Source organism: Rattus rattus, chromosome 2 (assembly GCF_011064425.1).
Source record: "Rattus rattus isolate New Zealand chromosome 2, Rrattus_CSIRO_v1, whole genome shotgun sequence".
In the NCBI taxonomy this organism is placed as follows: domain Eukaryota; kingdom Metazoa; phylum Chordata; class Mammalia; order Rodentia; family Muridae; genus Rattus; species Rattus rattus.
In genome coordinates this window covers 170784018-170802606 of record NC_046155.1, presented here as the reverse complement: position 1 = coordinate 170802606, position 18589 = coordinate 170784018, and the positions used below count along the sequence as shown (strand labels likewise).

The window sequence follows — 18589 nt, the reverse complement described above, 5'->3', positions numbered from 1 at the left end:
TTACATTATAAGTATATACTGTAATCATATAATTATATATCACATATATTAATGATATAAATGTATATTTGTATGAATGTAAATGTTTCTCTAAACCAAAATACCATAGTGACACACAAATTGCAGTATCCCTCAGAAACACTCACAGCCAGAACATTCCAGAAGCCTACAGCATACCTGAGGAAGATCTCACAATGTTCCAGTAACTCACATCACCACCAAAGCCATTACCAGTCCTAGGCCCCTTCCCCCAGCAGAATATGCTACAAAGTCACTCAGTGGGCAAGCAGGCCTGCACCCACAAGCCCTTGGTTCTACACCTGGTTATGACAGATCCAAAGCAAGGGATATGATACAAAAATAGTTTATTACAAAAGAAATCTGACCCAAACCTAATAATTTACATCGTGATCAATGTCCTCCCAATCCCCTCTGTTCCTCCGGGTCCGTCGGGGTGGAGGATGGCAGAGGAGGGGCTGTCCTTTGGTTCCTCCACTCAAAGAATCGAGTATCTAGTGGATTCCAGAGAGGGAACCTTCGTGCCTGAGATTAAATGGGGCTGAGAGTCCTGGGCAATGGGCGCAACTGGGAGTATCTGTGCTCAGTAGTATGTGCATGTGCCTTGGTGCAAAACCTGGTCCCAAAGACTGGGCGGGGGAAGCAGAACAAGGTCCTCACAGTTTCCAGAAGAGTGGTCTCCACAGGGCAGGGAAGCCCTTCCTCATGAGTCCGGGTCTGCCCCCCCATCCGTCTCAGCTGCTTCCTGGAGCAGGGGAGGGGGCTACGGGCCGGCCAGGGCCTCGGAGGACCCCTGGGAAGGGCAGGAAGGCAGGTGCAGATGTTGCAGGAAGGAAGTAGTTTTGGGGAGTCATGGGGAAGCTTGGAGCATCCTTCGGGGGAGACAGCGAGGGTGAGGAGCTCGGAGAGGACTGGAGGCCTGTGGAGGGAGATCAGGGTTAGGGCAAGGAGAAGCCAGATAAACTGCCTGTAGGGTCCTGAAGGCTCCCAGTTGCAGACTCTCACCATTGGAGCTGAGACGGCTGCTGCTCTCAGGGGAGTTGGTGGCACTTTGGTCTGGGGATGGATCAGGCTGTGACCCTGAAGCAGCCCGAGAGGCCTTTCCCCTTAGGATATCAATGACCTGTTGGAAAAGGTAGGTCACCCCAAGGCCATTTCAACCTTTATTCATTCTTTCTTTCCCTCTCTCCCCTCGGTCGACCAAAGTGTTCAGGTAAGGATGTGCAGGCATTTCCTTTCCTTTGTGACTCAGTTTCCCCTAACAGCCTCCCTTCCAGGCACTTTTGTTACCTTGCCGGCCTAAGCTCACGACCCTCCCCAGGCCTGCGCACACCGGCGGCATCCGGCCCTGTGCTCTCACCCTGCGGCTGCGCGCCACCATGAGGGGTGTGTCATTGTGACAGTTCTTGAGGCCGCTGTCAGCCCCGCTGCGCACCAGTGTGCGCACCAGAGGCAGAAGCCCGCGGCCAGACGCAGAATGCAGAGCCGAGCTGCCAGAGTACATCTGAGCGTTCACGTTGGCGCCGTGCTGTGGGACGGGGAAATTCGAGTCAAGAGCCACGTGGGCCAGTGGCCTCACTTGCCTGGGATCAGTTAGGTGAAGGGGACGGACAGGTGATCACAACTGGGGCTCACTCCAGCAACCAGACCCTGAAAAGATTCTGGACATGGGGCTGGTCAAAAAATGACATAGGTCTGTAATCCTAGCTCTTGGAGAGTGAATTCATGAAGATCAGGAGTTCAAGGTTGACCTGAGCTAAAACGTCAGGTCAGCCAGATCCAGCCTTGGCTACATAGGACTCCAAGGAGGGAAGCTAGGAGAATGCCACACTCTCCCAGTCTCTAGGAGAGACTGCCATCCAGTTATGCAAGGGAGGAAATGGTCCATGGTTCCAAATGGCAGATGGAATTAGTGCGGAAGGGCAGAGAGAGGGTGAAAGCCAGAAGCAGGGTTAGTCTGGCTATCCCAGTGCGAAGCCTAGGCTGGCAGGGCAGCTGGGGAGGAACGGACAAATTGACAGCCCAGGAAGTAAATTAAAAGATTTGAAAACCAGCCCTGTGTGCTGACAGGCGGCATCAGGTAAAGGAGTCTGCTGTCAAGACTGACCTGAGCTCCAACCCCAGTGTCCATGTGATGGAGGGAGAGGACTTCTGATTCCTACACATTGTCCTCTGACCTCCACACTATAGCTAACCAAATCTGGTTTTTAAAATGGGACAGGTGTGATGGCATACTCCTTTTTTTTTTCTTTTCTTTTTTTCAGAGCTCGGGACCGAACCCAAGGCCTTGCGCTTGCTAGTCAAGCGCTCTACCACTGAGCTAAATCCCCAACCCCTGGCATACCCCTTTAATCCCAGCACTTGGGAAGCAGAGGTAGGAAGATCTCTGAGTTAAAGGCTAGCCTGGTCTACATAATGAGTTATAGGACAGCCAGGGCTATGTAGTGAGACATTGTCTCCAAAACAAGACACCCAAAACAAAACAAAAATTAAAAGATAGACTTGAAGGATAGAGATGGCTCATTGGGTTAAGGCCCTGGCTCTTCTAGAGGAATGGGGTTTGAATTCCAGCACTCACATGGCAGCTTACAAGTGTTTGTAATTCCAGTTCTAGGGGATCTGATGCTCTCTTCTGGCCTCAGAGGACACTGAAGGTACCTGGTGCACAGACTTATATGCAGGCAAAACATCCAGGTACAATCAAAAAAGAGAGCTGGGTGGTGGTGGTGCACACCGTTAATCCCAGCACTTGGGAGGTAGAGGCAGGTGGATCTCCGGGTTAGAGGCCAGCCTGGTCTACAGAGTGAGTTGGATTGCATGTGAGTCAACTCTATACAGAGTTGAGACCCTTTCTCAAAAGCCAACCAACCAACCAACCAACCAACCAACCAAACAAACAAACAAACAAACAAACTTGAATTTGCAAGTGAGAGGCTGAAGGGAAGAATCCGAGTCAGAGGCAGAACAGTAACCAGGGTCTGAATTGGAAAATGGGGTCCAAGACAGGGGTGGAAGTGACAGCCGGACTGGCGCCAGACATGGAAGAAGCCAAAGACAGGAACTAACCAGCAGGAGCAGTTGCACCATGTTCAGGCTGTTGTTCTCCACAGCATGGATGAGTGGGGAGCGGCCGCTCTTAATATCCTGCGGGAGAACAGGTGTCTCAACCTCTCTCTGAAGGCTCTGAGCATCCCTCCCTTTGGTCCAGCCTCCAGCGCCTTAAATACGTGAACGTCCTGCCACCCTGGCGCCTTTCGCTAGGTCCGCCTCCTGAGCCACATCTCCGTGCGCCAGACCACGCCCCTCACCGCCTGCCTCGCTGGCTCACCACTGCATCGATGTCCGCGCCACGCTCCAGGAGCAGCAGAACAGCCTCCTGGCACCCGGTGTTCACGGCCACGTGCAGGGCAGTGAGCCCTTGAAGGAGGGGAATCCATAGTCAGTCAAGCCCCGGCTTGGGCTTGGATGGTGTCAACCTCACCTTATCCTCTCTGGGGACTCACCTTCGTAATTGCGAGCCTCCAGGTCCACAGAGCCCGGGGTTGCGCTGTCTAGCAGGGCCTGCAGGCAGCTGGGGCTTCGGTGCTCGCATGCCAGGTGGACTGCAGTCTGACCGTGGCGATCCAGGGCCATGGGGCTGGCACCAGCTGTCACCAGGAGCCGGACTATATCTGGTAATGTGGTGATCACAGCCAGGTGGAGCGGGGTCTGGGGAATAGAGACCGTGAGGGATCAGAGTAAGGTTGTGCCTTTCCCTCAGGCCTTTTGAATCTACGGATGCAAACCTCTGACATCTCTCTCAAATCAAGAGAGTCAGAGACCCTTGCATCTTCCCCAGAACCAAAATCTAACCTCAATATAGCTTTTTTCTTTTCTCTTCTTTTCTTTTCTCTTCTTTTCTTTTCTTTTCTTTTCTAATCTTTTCTTTGCTTTGCTTTGCTTTGCTTTGTTTCTTTCTTTCTTTTTTTGGTGGGGGGAAATGTTGGGAGGATGTGAAGTAGCCCATGGTGACCCCAGACTTGTTATGTAGATAAGGATGGATGACGTCAAATTCCTGAGACCAAAGGAGTGAGCTGCCACAACGATTTGGTTGTTTGCTTTGCTTTTAAAAATGTATTTACTTTGTATGCGTGTGTGAGTATGTGTATGCCATGGTGCACTTGTGGAAGTCAGGGGATAACTTGTAGTGAGTTTTGAACTCAGGTCACCAGGCTTGGCGGCAAGCACCTTTACCTGTTGAGCCACACTGCCCCACAGCTTCTTTTAGGACATGGCTTTGCCATAGTATAGATCAGGCAAGCGCTCCACTGCGCATGCTCAGTTCATATTTACTCTCCGAAATGCTGGATGACAGACATATGTCTCCATGCCCAGCTCCACTGCCCTCTTGTCCCAGGATATGGATGCTGGCTCCCCCTGCATCTCTCCTCTGGGGGACCCCTCCTTCCCAGGAACAAGAACCTTAAAGCTCCAGTTCCCAGCTCCCAGCCACCTCACCTGTCTCAGGTTGTTGTGGACATCGACTTCCCTGTTCCCAAGCTTGAAAAGGCTAAGAATTCGGTAGACGGCCGTCTTGTTATTCTGGACCACGGCAATGTGGAGAGGCCTGAGGGGACAAGGGGACAATCGCTGGGATTAGGAGCTGGTCACCACATCGTTCAAAGTGCTGGGTGGGATGCTTTCAGTCATTTCTAACCAGCTGGGGACAGCCCAAATTGGCTTTCTTGGACATTAATTCAGCCCCCACTCCCACCTCCCTGCCCCTGAGCTCATTGGCCTGTCAGACCATCACATCAAAGTCAGAGGAACATTTTCAGATATGCTTTCCCCTCCAAACTGCTCACTTGATCACAGGTCCCATGTGAGTTAGTCAAAACTGGATATTGTTTGTTTTCCGTGGTGCTAGGAACAAAATCCTACTGGCTAAGCAGGGGAGTGAATGCTGAACCACCTCCCTGACCCTAGCCCCTCCCTGGGGGATTCTAGGCAGGGCTCTACCACTGAGCCACGCCCCCAGCCCCTCACTGGGGGATTCTAGGCAGGGCTCTACCACTGAGCCACGCCCCAGCTTTCAGAGGATTCTTTTCCTGTCAGGATTTTAGTATATAGCACAGCCTGTCCCTGATCTCACTCAATGCCCCAGACTGTCCTCAACTTTAAGATAACCCTCCTGTCTCCTGAATGGTAGAACTACAGGTTTGAGACATCATAAATGTGAGTGGGTGTGGGTCTACCTATGTAGCTTAGAGTGGCCTCAAATTGGCAATCCTCCTGCCTCAGCCTCGCAAGGGCTAAATCATCTTGTCCTCTTCCATTTCCTTTGGCAGCCTCTCCACACTCTCTTCCTTCTGCTCTGGACACACCAGCCACACTTACTTCCTGGGGCCTTTGCACAGGCTCTTCTGTGTGCCTGGAACAGTTTCCGGAAATATCTACAGGGCTTGCCACCCTCACCCCTGCCTCTGCTGAGGCACTGCGGCCGACCCGTGCGCCCTCTCCTCCCGTCTGCCACAGTGGCCTCCATGTTGCTCTGTGGTTCACTCAGTTTGCAATCGTTTTCTGTCTGAATCTCTCCATCAAAATAATGTGGGCTCCACTGGGCCGGATGCCATCCATCCCCTGTCCAGAGCCCAGGAGGCCCTGACAGAGAACACGTGTGCAGGGACTAAAGGCATCTATCCCAGTGGTCACTCTGGGTGCTTCCTGACTATTTCCCCAGCCTTCCCTGGGCCACAGCTTCCTTATCTGTGAAGAGAGGCATGCGAGGTCTCCGCCACACATCAGGTTCAGCCTTCCAGGGCTGTCCATGGAGTCAAAGAGAAAAGGCTTTTTGTTTATTGAGACAGGGTTTCCCCATGTAGACCAAGTTGGCCTTGAACTCACAGACATCCACCTGCCTCTGCCTGGGCTTAAAGGCTTGTGCCACACACTTTTAATCCCAGCTCTCTTGAGGCAGAGGCAGGAGGATCTCTGTGTTTGAGGCTGCCCTGGCTCACCTAGTGAGCTCCAACCCAGCCGGGGCCACAGGGTGAGACCTATTTCAGAATAAAATAAGGGGGAAAGAACCGTGTGGGATGTGGGTCTCGGCCCTGGAGCTGGCTTCGGCAGTATAGAGTGTCCTTAGAGTGAAGGATCCGTTTCCCAGCTCCTTGAGGCCTTCCCTTTTCCACAGCCTGACAGTCAGCTCTACTGGAGAGAGCTACTCCCTCAGCATCAAGTCCTGTGGGGATGGAGGCATCTGTGGTGCAATGAGGCCCAGAGACAGTCATTGTTCCAATCTTCCAGTCCCTCATCTAGGAAGGCCACATTAGCTCCACCACTCGGTGGGGCACCTGAAGAGCTTCCAGACACCTCAGCACCCTCCCCACCCAGGCACCTGCTCTCTTCCGAGGGATCCCAGACTAGAATGGGGATCGAACCCAGGGCCTTGCGCTTGCTAGGCAAGCGCTCGACCACTGAGCTAAATCCCCAACCCTCCACTTTACTTTTCAGTATTTATTTATTTATTTATTTATTTATTTATTTATTTATCGCTCCATAGACCTGGCTGGCCTTGAACTCAGAGATCCACCTGCCTCTGCCATCCTAGGGCAGGATTAAAGGTGTCCGCCCCATACCTGGTTTTGTTTCTTTGCTATTCGTAGATGCAGGCCTGCCTGCATGCACTTACTGTGTGTGCCTATTTTGGCGTCAGAACATGTGTGGAGGTCAGAGGACCTGCAGAGGTCTTCTATCTCCTCCCCTCATGTTGGTCCAGGGGACTCAAACTCAGGTTTGATAGATCCCCTGCTCCCTAAGCCGCCTCACCAACCCCTCTGCCATAGTGTTTTTCTTTCTTTTTTTTCCTTGTATGTGACATGCATGTGTCTTTGTGCATCTGTGTGCACACATGCCTTTGCACATTTGAGCTCACCAGCGTGTGGACATCAGAAACTATCCTCCATCACTCTTCCACCTTATTTTCTGAGGTGGATCTCATTGAACGGAGGTGATGTGGCTCTCCAGGCTCCTCCTGCCTTTCCCTTCCAGTGGTGAGATTTCATCTCTAGCTTTTTACTGTGGGTGCTGTGGTTCTGGGCTCCTCTACACTTGAGCAACAGTAGCAGCAGCAGCAGCAATTCAGGCTTCTGTATTTACTCTCTTAGTCAGCTTCTAATGCACACGGACCCACCCATTGAACCATCCTCTCATGCCTGGATGACCTTCGTTTAAAGTCTCTTTACTAGACAGACACAGTGGCTGTACATCTGAAAGGATGACGGGGAGTTCGAGGCCAGCTTGGGCTACATAGTGAGCTTCCATCATCAAAACAATGCTTTTGGGGGTTGGGGATTTAGCTCAGTGGTAGAGCGCTTGCCTAGGAAGCGCAAGGCCCTGGGTTCGGTCCCCAGCTCCGGAAAAAAACAAAACAAAACAAAAAAGCAAAAACAAACAAACAAAAAAAACCCAATGCTTTTGGAGCAGGGCGAGGATGGCATCTTTAATCCCAGAATTTGGAAAGCAGAGTGGGGGCATGGCTCAGTGGTAGAGCCCCTGCGCAGAATCTAGGCTAAGAAATACAAGGCTCTAGGTTTCATTCTAACACACACACACACACACACACACACACACACACACACACACACACACACACACACACACACACACGCTCCTTAATGGCGTTTTCACCTGCCAGCTGCCTCTTACTAACCAGGGCAGGCAGGTACAGTGAGCATCCAGAATCCACAGATCACCTCCCCACACTATTCTGAAGAAGTGCTGAAATGTCGCGGTCCAATAGGGTGAGGGGGTGGTGGGTGGGTCCTACCGCCAGAAATGCAAACGGTGCTCCCTAGCGAAGACCAGGGGCAAAGTACCTCCTGTTTGGGTTTGGTTTTCCTTCCCACAATAGCGCCTAAGGCCGCCGGGGCAGATTATAGTGGGCGAATCCCTGAGTCTAGATCCCGCTGGTGGAAAGCAGATTGGAATAGAAAATGCTAGGGGCGGGGTGGGAGGATGGGGGGAGGGGCGGGCCCTGAGTCCCCTCCCCATTTGGCTTCGCTGCAGAGGGATGCAGCATCTCCTTAGAAGCGCCACCCGCTTGGCTCCCTCCCGTCGCGGGCGGGGTTAAGCAAGGGCAGAGGGAGCGAATGATTTCAGAGAAACCGTCCAGGCTTCAGTTCCCATAAACGCGCGGGCCGCAGGGGGTGGGGCGGGGCTGGAGGAAGTGGGGACGGGAGGGGCGGCCCAGCCCTCGGACTTCCAGTAACAGGTCTGCGGGGCGGGGCTGGGCTTCCTGCTCCCGGGGGAGGGAGGCCTGGCCAGTCGGGGATCTACCCAGTCACCCCCTGGCATCCAAACTTCCACTCTTCCAATGAGGGTGAAGAGAGGCAGAACCCCAAGTTCTCAAGCCTGGGGCAGCTTCACTGGGTCGGCCTTCAGATGGTTCCTGGTCCCCCTATCCTGGTATCCATACCAAGGGCTTTCTTGGAATCTCAGAGATCCATTGTCATAAGTCGACGAGGACCCCAAGAGGCCCCTCTCCCACGTCCCTTGGAGGATACAGGAACATAACGCTCCAGGCTTTATTCCAGACCTTCAGGCATAGGCAGCTCCGCATTATTACAGCGTGTCGGGGCTCAGTTTGAGAATTTGCTTGCTTTCTGGAACATGGAGGCTAGTAAGTGAGGGCCAAGACCCCTGAGCCACCACCCCAACCCCAGTTTAACCTGCTATTCTGTTTTGAAATCCTGTACTTTTCTTTAAAATGCATGGAACCACTCCCGTTTTGTTTTAAGACAGGGTCGCCACCCTCCAGCCTCAGTTTCCCTAGTGCTGCCATTACAGGCACACGCACCCCATCTCTTTCCCTATTCCCCTTGAAGACGGAGGAATCTCACACCCCAGTTCCAGCCCTGAGACTTTAAGGCATATACCCCGTCGCCTTTGCAGAAAGGTTTTCAGTTTCCCATTTCTGACCTCTTCGGGTTCCAGATGGCCTTAATCTGGAGCCCAGGCTAGCCTTCTTCCTGAACTTGCTGAGTATTACACGTTTGAGCCACACCACGCTGGCTTTTCCTGAGTCTTGCAAGCCCTCCAAGAAGCCAAGGCTCGACCAGAATCTCTGGGATCTTGACTTGAGGTCCCCTGCCCAGCTTCGCTTCCCTGCCTTCCCCTCCCTGCCTTCCCCTCCCCTCCTCCAGCCTGTGTGAAGTGGGGCTGGTGGTTCAGGCAAGCTGGGGCCAGGCCCGCTGCCCATTCCGGTAAGCCCCAGCGGAAGGGGTTAAGGTCGGAGGGAGCATCGGGAGGGGCAGGCTGCGAGGAGTGGAGGATGCTGACGTGGGGGAGGCTGAGCAGCTGGGCTGCGGTCAAGTTGTGCGGGAAGGGATTTCCCCGAGGCGGCAGCTGAGGCAGAAGTGTTTGCGTTGGGGGAGAGAGAGGAGGGGCTGGGACTGGAGACTGCACCCTGCTTACCAGACCACAGACGGCAGCTCAGCCCTGAGGACAGATACAAATTAAACCATCTCAGCTTTTAGCCCCTGGGGTGGGAGGCAGCTAGAGTTGATTGAGTCCTTTAAGGACACTTTCTCTTGCTTGAACTCACGTGGTTCCCAGGGCGGCTCAGTTCAGACAGTACCTACTCAAGTATTGAGCGCTTACTGTTTGCCCAGCCCTGTTCTGTGTACCTTGTGTATACAGGGTTTTGAAAGGTCTATGACCAGGCCTGGTTTCCAAACAGAAACTGAGGTCCCACAACAGTCAAGCCAGCTATCGGGTCTTTCTCTACACCAAGGGACTTACTGAATTCTAGGTTTCCAGACTCCCTCCCCCAACCAATTCCCACACGAGGGTTCTTTAGAAGTCTTTTCAGCCAAATGCTAATCCCAGCATGCAGGAGACTGAGGCAGGAGGATTGCTATGAGTTATAATTTGGCCTGGGCTACATGGTGAGTTCCAGGCCATTCTGGGCTACAGAGTGAGATCCTGTCTCAACTTAAATGAGAAAGCCAGACAAGGTGGTGCAGGTCTGTGATCTCAGCACTGGGAGATAGAAGTGGGATCAAAGTTGTCCCAGGCTAGGTTGTGCATTCCAGGCCAGCCTGGACTACGTGTGACCTCTAGGCAACAAAACAAAAACATTTTTTTTATATCTCTTCCAAAAAGGTGCATATTTAGGATTCCTGTTTTTAACCGTGAGGGAAACTGAGGCACAGAGGATGGAGAGACAGCCAGCTGAGATTCACGCCCATGTTGATTGAGCGGCAGCAGTCAACTGCTTGGAATGTTCACGCTATGCTCCGCCCAGGCCTGAACCCTCCCTGGCTTAGCAGATAGCCAAGCGATAAATCAGAGAATTGGGAAATTGGCCATGACCATGAAGGAATGACGTGGACTAGAGCAGAAATTATCCAAGACTGTGGGGAAGTTGGGAGAGTGGAGCTTCCCTTTGTGTGAGTCCTGCCTTGAGTTTGTGAATGTGAGTGTGCTTGGACCCTGAAGGCTCGCCAACGGGCCAGGGATGGGACCTGGGCCGCCCGCCCTGCATGCTAGTCAAGCGAGCATTCTCAACTGTACTACATCCCCAGCCACTCCTTTTGTTTTCTCTAGTCCAGCCTCTACTTAGCCTCCCCAGAAGGAGGCTTACAGGTGTATACCACCACACGGAGCTCTAGATGAAGTTTACTGGACACATGACCTACGACATACCAGACCTCCCATCTCACGTGTGTGTGTGTGTGTGTGTGTGTGTGTGTGTGTGTGTGTGCACCTCCAAAAAATCAGCAGATAAAACAGTTCCCAGAGCTGGGTGTGGCAAAGCACACCTTTGATCCCAGCGCTCAGGGGGTGGATGAAGGCGTATCTATGTGAGTTTGAGGCTAGCCTGCTCTACAGAGTGAGTTTCAGGTCACTTAGGGCCACATAGTAAGATCTTGACTCAAAAATGGGAAAAGGGCTAGAAAGCGGGCTCAGCGGTTAAAAGCAATGGTTGCTCTTCCAGAAGACCCATAGAAGCTTCCCACTATCTATAACTCCATTCCCAGGGGGATCCGATGCCTTTTTCTGGCCTCCTCAGGCACCAGGCATATATACACAGTGCACAGAAACTCACAGGGACAAAACACTCATATACATAAATAACAGTAAAAGAAATTAAAACAAAGATATATAGTTCTCATATTTGGATTATAATAAAAATTCTGAGAGGTTGGGGGCGTGGCTTCCTGTTAGAGCAGCAAGCACGGAGCATGTGCAAGGTTCGGTCTCCCACCCCCACAACCAAAAAAAAAAGTCACTGTCCTTCTAACGGTATTAGCCAATGAGTGCCCATTGCCTGTAAAAGGAAGCTGTGAGCAGAGGAGAGGGTGCTGCTCAGTGTTGGCCGGCGGTGGCGGCAGAGCCTGATAGCCCCCTGTCGCGGAGGTCTGAGCTCCTCCCACACCCTGTCACTTACGTGTCTCCATCCTCATCCACCCGGGTGGCCATGGCAATGTCAGCTGAAAGGGGGTGCTCCACGGGGCAAATCATGGAGTAGGGGTGAGTAGGCAGGTTCAGCAGCGGAAAGGGCGGGGCCATAGTCGGGGTAGAGTACATGGGCATCAGAGGTCCTGGAAGAGCAGAGACAAGCGGAGACCCGGATAAAGCCAACCCCACAGGCCTTTGTGCAGGGGGTCTCTCTCTTCGGGTCTTAGCATCCTCTCAGATGCCCTGTTCCCATTCTTATGTAGCCCGGGATGATTCTGATGCAGCTGAGGATAACCTCGAATCCCTGATCCCCCTGCCTCCATTCTCCTCCGTGCTGGGCTTATAAGACCTGTATCACCTCATATACTATGAGATTTTTTTTCTTTAAAAAAATAAAGATTTCTTTATTTTCAAAGTGTGTGTGTGTGTGTGTGTGTGTGTGTGTGTGTGTGTGTGTGTGTGTGCCTGCCACATTTGTGTATGTGCCCACAGAGGCCACTGGAGGGTGCCAGATCCTCTTAACAAGGAGCGGTAAGTCCTCACATGGGTGCTGGGATCTGAACTCAAGCCCACTGTAAGAACAGTGAATACTTTTAATGGCGGAGCCATCTTCCCTTTCCCAAGGTCCGTTTTCTTTTAAAGATCTATTTTTAGTTATTACTTTTAAAGGTTGTATTCACTGTTTTAATGCCCATGAATAATGCCTGAGTGTGTACCACAGGCCTGCCTGACCCCCTCAGAGGCCAGCAGAGGGCGCTGCATCCCCAGAACCGTGAGCTGTCAGATGTGGATGCTGGGAACAAGTTCTAGTCCTCTGCAAGAGCCGCCAAGTGCTCTTAACCACTAAACCCTCTCTTTGGCCCCCACCTCTCCTTTGAAACACTGTGTCACTATGGAGTCCAGACTGGCCTCAAACTCAAGGAGATCCTCCTGCCTCAGCTTCCCAAGTGCTGGGATTACTACAGGCATGCAGCACCGTGTTCGACTATCAGGTTCCATTAGCTCCTCAAACTTGGCCCTCAAGGTCTAAGACAATGTTCTTGTTTATACCCCTCTTCCCAACTCCTGCACCCTTCATCCCTCAATCCTAACCCCCATCCCTCACCCCAACCCCCATCCCTCATCCCTAACCCCATCCCTCATCCCTAACCTCCATCTCTTACCCCTAACCCCCATCCCTCATCTCTATTCCTTTCTACATCATATCTCTTCTCTCACAAATGTCTGACCTCCAACTGCAGAAAAGACCCTTAAAGGCAGAGAGAGCCCTGTCACCACCCAGTGTGGGACCTCAGGAATAAGACTACACTGAGTAACCTCATAGTTGAAAGAATAAATGATGAACTAATAGGGGTCTTGGGGTCTGGTGCGTTGGGAGAGTCAGGAAACTTATCCCTAGAACCCTTTTGGATGACACGGTTGGAAGGACCATTGCACGGATGGGAAAATGGAGGACAGGGTTCACATCAGACTGAGGAAGGCCTCCTGTCACACAGTGTCCTCCAGCTGAAGCATGGATAGGTAGAAGCTGGAGACCCTGGAGGGCCCAGAGAAACTCATCATCTCTGGGGTATTTAGCAGATAGTAATGTAGCTACTGCAGGGGGATGCCCCTTCCTGGATATAAAAGTTGAGGAGAAGGGTATCTGGTTTCCTGCTCTCTGACCAGCTTTAGGGTTCCCTTTCTGAAGTCCTACCTTTCCAGGTCTCTGAATTCCTCTTGGACCTAAGTCCTTCAGTTTCTAACCTCCTCATGTTCCCCCTCTTAGAACCCTTAGTCCCCAAACCTGCCCCCAGGGCCACCTGACCTAGGAACACTTGTGAGTGCACGCAAATGGCCTGCAGAATGCTGGCTCTGTTTGCTGACTCCTCCGCGTCTGCAAAATATTGGGGTCCTTGGGGCTCTTCATGTTATCGTGTAGAGTTGTGGCCCAAACACGGGGGTGCTCAGACCCAAATGCCTTTCTCTCAATCCCTATACCCCCTGAAACCTTGGTTCCCAAGATTTTAACCTACGGTATCAGCTTCCTTGGACCCCAGGTCTGTTTCTATTCATCTCCCCAAATCTGCTTACCAGAACCCCAGTTTCCAAGGCCCGAGTAACAATTATTTCATAGTCCTGAACATCTGGTCTCTCCCAGCCATTTTGCATCTCTGGAGTGAATTGGAACCCCATGTCTGCGCCACTGGACACTGTCTTCTGACCTCCACCCCCAAGGCCATTTGACCCTTGGGCACCTGCCTGGGTGAGCCCCTTGGCACCTTCGTGGCTGAGCTCCAGGGTTTCTCAACCTCTTTCCTAGCTGTCTCTGGGACACCAACTTCTACCCTGGAGTTCCAGCTACCAGAAACCCCATCTATTTGTGTCCTGTGTTCTGCTGACCTTAGGTGGCCCCCACCCGGCCCTGACTCTCATGGGGGAGGCCACTCACCCTGGTAGTAAAGAGCCTCCGGCCTGGCCACGCAGTGAGGGGGCCCAGGGACAGCCGGGACGTCGCAGTTGCTGCGCAGGGCGTCCAGGGGTCCAGCGGGACCTCGCGGGGCTGCGGGCTCTGGAGACGCGGGACGCAGCGGGCGCTTGCGGAGTGGCAGCGCGGCGCCTGGGGTGCCCTTGGGCCGGGTGCGTAGGTCCACGGGCCCCTCGTCCATGGCCCCCGCGGGGCATCGGGGCATCGGGCCGCCCGGAGACGCCGGGGCGTGCGGCGAGCTCAGCACGGGAAGGCGGTCTCGCCGGGCTGCGGGACTTCCCCTGCCGCCGACTGAACTGAAGGGACTTTTGTCAGTCGGGGCGGCGCCCGCCTCCCGCCTCCCCGCCCCCGGGCCCCCGGGGCCACCCGTCCGCCCCAGGGGTTTCCTGGACCCGTGTCTCAGAGGCGGAGCTCCTGGTCCCCACCCGCCACTCTGCTCATTGTGCCTCTGGTCCGGAGCTCTGGATCTGAGTCCTTGAGATTCCCACACTTTCTGTCTGTCTCTCACTTTGTTAGACTGGAGCTCGTGTAGACCAGGCTAGCCTCGAAATCGCTATGTAGCAGAGGGTGGTCTTGAACTTCTGCTCCTCCTGTTTCCACCTCCTGAGTGCTGAAATGACTCCTGTACTACTGTGCCTTGATCTATCTATCTATCTATCTATCTATCTATCTATCTATCTATCTATCTATCTATCTATCCTTCCTTCTTTTCTTTCTCTTCTACCAGGGGTCACATAGCCCAGGCTACCTTGAATTTGCTATGTAGCAGAGGATGACCTTGAACTCCGGATCCTCCCACCTCCACCTCATCTTCCCTGGAACACTAAAACAAGCAAACGTTTCTGTTGACTGAGCGAGCGGGGGCTCCTGCGTGCTAAGGATCGTGCTTCTCAGCCCGTCCCCCAAACCCCCCCCCCTGAATCTCTTGTCTGTGTCTGGCTATCGGGGTCTACATTTATGAGACTCCCCTCTCACTGGTCCCATCTTTCCTTTAGTGTTTCCGAGTCTTTCAACCAACCATCTCCCTCGGTCCCAACCCTGAAGTTCTTAGAGGCCCCAGGGTTCCTAGGGCATCGGTCTGAATCCTGAGTCCTACTTCCTCATGGGTGACCTTGGCCATGCTCTTCTCCCTCTGAGCCGGTTCCTTTTCGCAATGCTAGAGCCTAGACTTGTGCACACTGAGCCCTCTCCCAGCCCTCTTTGCGTTCCATTTTAAGACTAAGCTGCCCGGCCTGGCCTTGCCTTTGTTCTGTAGCCCAGGATGGCTTTGAACTTGAAATCCTCCTGCCTGTCTCTTGAGGTGGGGTGGAATCTGCACCATCAGGGTAAGCTCAGACTCATTCTTTGTGCGCGAGAAAAGCCCAGCCCAGGGCAGGGACTGGTTCTTGGCTGATGCCCAGAATGTAGCCACCCTCTGCCTTCCTTGTCCCTCCTGATTCACAGGGCACAGGGTGGTTAGGGGTGCAGGCGAGCTTTGAATGTGTCTCCCTGTCAGGTCCCCAGCAACCAGCTAGAGGCCTCAGAGAAAAAAGCACCAACGAATCCCAGATGCAGAGAGAGGGAAGACACAGATCCTGAGAGATGCAAGTGTAGATAGGGGGAGTTAAGAGTTTAGATCTGCAGGCCTCAGCTAGGGCTCGAGGCCAGACACTTGTGGGGGGTTGGGGGTGCAGGTTGACTCCCTCAGCTTTCCCCACTTCCCTTCCCACCCCAAGGAGGGGCTGGCTGGTGGGGAACAGGCCGGGCTGGTTGGGGCCCTGACTCAAACGCGCAGGAGCCTAGGAGGCGGGGCAGAGGCTCCGCCTCCTCCGGGTCCGCCCCGGGGCGGGACAGCAGCTCGGGGCTTTCCCGGACATCCCGGGAGGTGGAGCACACACTGGGGTTGAGTCCAGGTCACTGAGTCACAGGGAGGCGGAGGGGGGCGGGGCGGCTTTGTAGACTTAGAGAGGCAGGGGAATAGGCACCGCAGGCAAACCTGCCCAGAGGATTCTCAGGGTCCCCTGATTTTCTCTCTGCATGTCCATGTGTCTCTACAAACCTGTCTCCTCATCCTGTTTCCCGACTCCTTTTTTTTCCAGACAAGAAGAGTCTCTGTAGCTCAGGCTGGCCACGAACTAGGGACAACCTTCCCACCTCAGCCTCGGTGCTGAGATTACAGGCGTGAGCCACCACCTCCATTTTTCTGTCCCTTTTAGTTTCTGTGACCTCCGTGGTGTTTCTTTGGGACCATGAAAGTGGGTGTGGAGTCTGTGAATGGACTTTGGCCGGCTGGGGCCGCACCCAGGTGGATGGTTAACCTGGTTTGTGGATTGGAGGTGCCAGGTGACTTTACCACTTCCCATCGCCTTTTGTCTCCCTCCGGCTGCCCCACCCCCACCCCAGCCCACAGTGTGCCATTAAGGTGAATCAGCTGATTTGAAGAGATCTGTGTTCAAATCTTACCTCCAAGCCACCTGGGGAGTTGCATTTGCCTGTAATTCAAGGTGCTCAGGAGCTAAGGAAAGAGTATAGAAAGGTTGAAACTAGCCTGGGCTACAGAGTGGATTGAAGACTAACTGGGCAACTTGTGGACACTCTATCGCAATGATATAAGTCAAAACCAAAACAAAGCCAAAATTGCTGCCTGAGCATGGTGGTGTATGCTTGGCATTCCAGCGCCATGGAGGTAAATTCAGGTGGGCTAGGACCAAGCCCAGCCTTAGCTACCTAGAGAGAAAGTTTGAGGCCAGCCTGGGCTACGTGGTCCCACAAATGAAGAAGTGGCCAGTGAGGTGGCCTGTCAGTTAAAGGTGAGTTCAGTATTGGGTCAGAGGGGACAACTGGCCCCCACAAGGTCCTTCGCACGTCTTGCCCCATGTGCACACGCAAACACACTCTAAGTAAATGTCTTATATACATTACATATCCTGGGGTACAGCTCAATGGTAAGGCTCTTTCCGGTCATGCCAGGCCCCTGGGTTCCTGTCCCCGATGACCTCAGTGACCTTTTCCATGAACTCAGAGTAGTCAATCTTCTCTCTTGAGACTTGGTTTGTTCTGGACAGCGGGGCAATGTCACCTCTGCCTGCCAGCATGGGTGCAGTAAGGGGACAGTAAGGAATCAGCCTTTGACAGCCCACTCCTCTGGGTCCCTCAAACCCAAAGGTAAGGTGGAGAGCTCTGACCACTGTTTAAAGAGGAAAGCTGAGGCTGGGGGCAGGGTTTAAGGGTGACTCTCACACTGCCTGCCACCTTGGGACAGGCAGGGCAGTGGCTTGACCCTTATGAGTCTGCAGTAGGTCTTACAAAGTGTACGCACCAGACTCAGAGGTGCTGGAGAGGTGGTGTTGATGGTCTCCTGTGTGAGAATGGAAGGGGGACAGAAGGGCCTGGGGGGAAGGATCTATGGGAAAAAGACAGGGTCTAAGGGAAGAGGTGAGGGTCTAAGGGAAGAGGCGAGGGCCTAAGGGAGGAGGGGTGAGGGTTTAAGAAAGGAGATGAAGGTTTGAGGGAGGAGATGAAAGTCTAAGGGAGGAGATGAGAGTCTGAGGGAGGAGGTGAAAGTCTAAGGAAAGAGGTGAGGGTCTCAGGGAGTTGAGGGTCTAAGGGAGGACGTGAGGGAGGAGGTCTATTTACAAGGGATTTTCAGCCAAAGTCAGTTGAGGGAGGAGATCAGGGGAAGCATGGCCTAAGGCCTTGTGTTTACTAATCTCCTATTCACATTTGCTTACTAACTTGCAGTGTGTATGCCCACGGGTGCACAAGTGCAGAGGGCCGCATGCGGGACTGAGCTCTGCCCTTCCAGCCCTGGGTCCCAGAGATGGAACTCATGCAGTCAGGCTTGGCACCTTTTACCCATGGAGCTGCCTTACTGGCCTAAAGAAACAGCTTTTGAGGATCCCCTCAGGGAAGGTGGGAGGTTCTGTGCCCGTGGACCCAGCGGGGATGGAGGGAAGGGAGTCAGGCCTGGAATGAGCCCCGCCCTGCAGCTGTCTCTGCTTTCCCAGAAAGTTTAGCTGCTTAGGAAAGTCCCTGATCCCGCAGCAGCCTCCCCTCCAGTGTCGGGAATGGAGGATGTGGAACCAGGATGGCCTCCCCCCTCTTTCCCCCCTGGCTTCTTGAACCCCAGGCGGGGAGGACTAGGGTCTCCCCTCTAGGGTGCTTTAGCTTTTGAGGCCCCCACCCACTGGCAGGGGCAGCCCCTGGATGAGTCCCAAAAACTTCCCAGGGAGGGCTGGGAAGTCCTGCTTGGTGTCTAACCACTTTCCCTCATACAAACACCTAGCTCTTTGTTTTTTTTCCAGTCCTTCCTTCCTGTCTAGTGCACCATCCCTAGGTTCTCCTGGGGAGGAGAGGAGGGGAAAGAAACCAATCAAAGTACCCAGGAGAACAGAGGTAGGGGCCGGGGTAGAATACCTGAATACCTGGGTCTTGATTCCTGTCTGGAGGAAGGAACCTGGTGAGGCCCTCATCCTCTCTCACCCACATTAATCTGTTTGTCCCTCTTTGCTTCCGAGGCCTGGGTGCAGGTCCTACAAACTGTGCTTTTGTTATGTGACTTCCAGAGAATTAAATGTCGTCACCCAGCCTTAGTCACCTGCAAAGTGGACCAATTCAAGAAAACATGGTTTTCTTTTCTGTCTTTCCCCCCTTAAAAAAAAATATGTGTGTGGGGCTGGAGAG

General features: G+C 53.3%; 1 protein-coding gene across 3 annotated transcripts; it reads right to left on the bottom strand.

The window, feature by feature from the left end:
* Positions 1-348: 348 nt before the first annotated feature.
* Bcl3 (BCL3 transcription coactivator) lies at positions 349-16144 on the bottom strand. Of its 3 annotated transcripts, XM_032894262.1 has the most exons (10): positions 15966-16144; positions 13892-14223; positions 11450-11603; positions 4516-4624; positions 3522-3726; positions 3347-3435; positions 3085-3162; positions 1379-1546; positions 1024-1141; positions 349-937 (listed from the first exon to the last, which is right to left on the bottom strand). In XM_032894262.1, the coding sequence occupies exons 2-10, from the start codon at positions 14130-14132 to the stop codon at positions 753-755; spliced, it is 1347 nt and encodes a 448-aa protein (XP_032750153.1). In that variant the 5' UTR covers positions 14133-14223; positions 15966-16144; the 3' UTR covers positions 349-752. The 3 variants fall into 3 exon arrangements, with proteins under 3 accessions (XP_032750153.1, XP_032750154.1, XP_032750155.1); XM_032894263.1 differs by lacking the exon at positions 15966-16144 and having other exon boundaries at positions 13892-14632; XM_032894264.1 differs by lacking the exons at positions 1379-1546; positions 15966-16144.
* Positions 16145-18589: the final 2445 nt, after the last annotated feature.

Excerpts from the sequence above, each read along its gene's own strand:
- Bcl3 (XM_032894262.1), bottom strand. The coding sequence starts at position 14,132 with ATGCCCCGATGCCCCGCGGGGGCCATGGACGAGGGGCCCGTGGACCTA. Across the intron at positions 11,604-13,891 it reads GGAGGCTCTTTACTACCAGG|GACCTCTGATGCCCATGTAC; the intron begins GTGAGTGGCCTC and ends CTGCTCTTCCAG. Across the intron at positions 1,547-3,084 it reads TGGTGCAACTGCTCCTGCTG|CACGGCGCCAACGTGAACGC; the intron begins GTTAGTTCCTGT and ends CCCGTCCCACAG.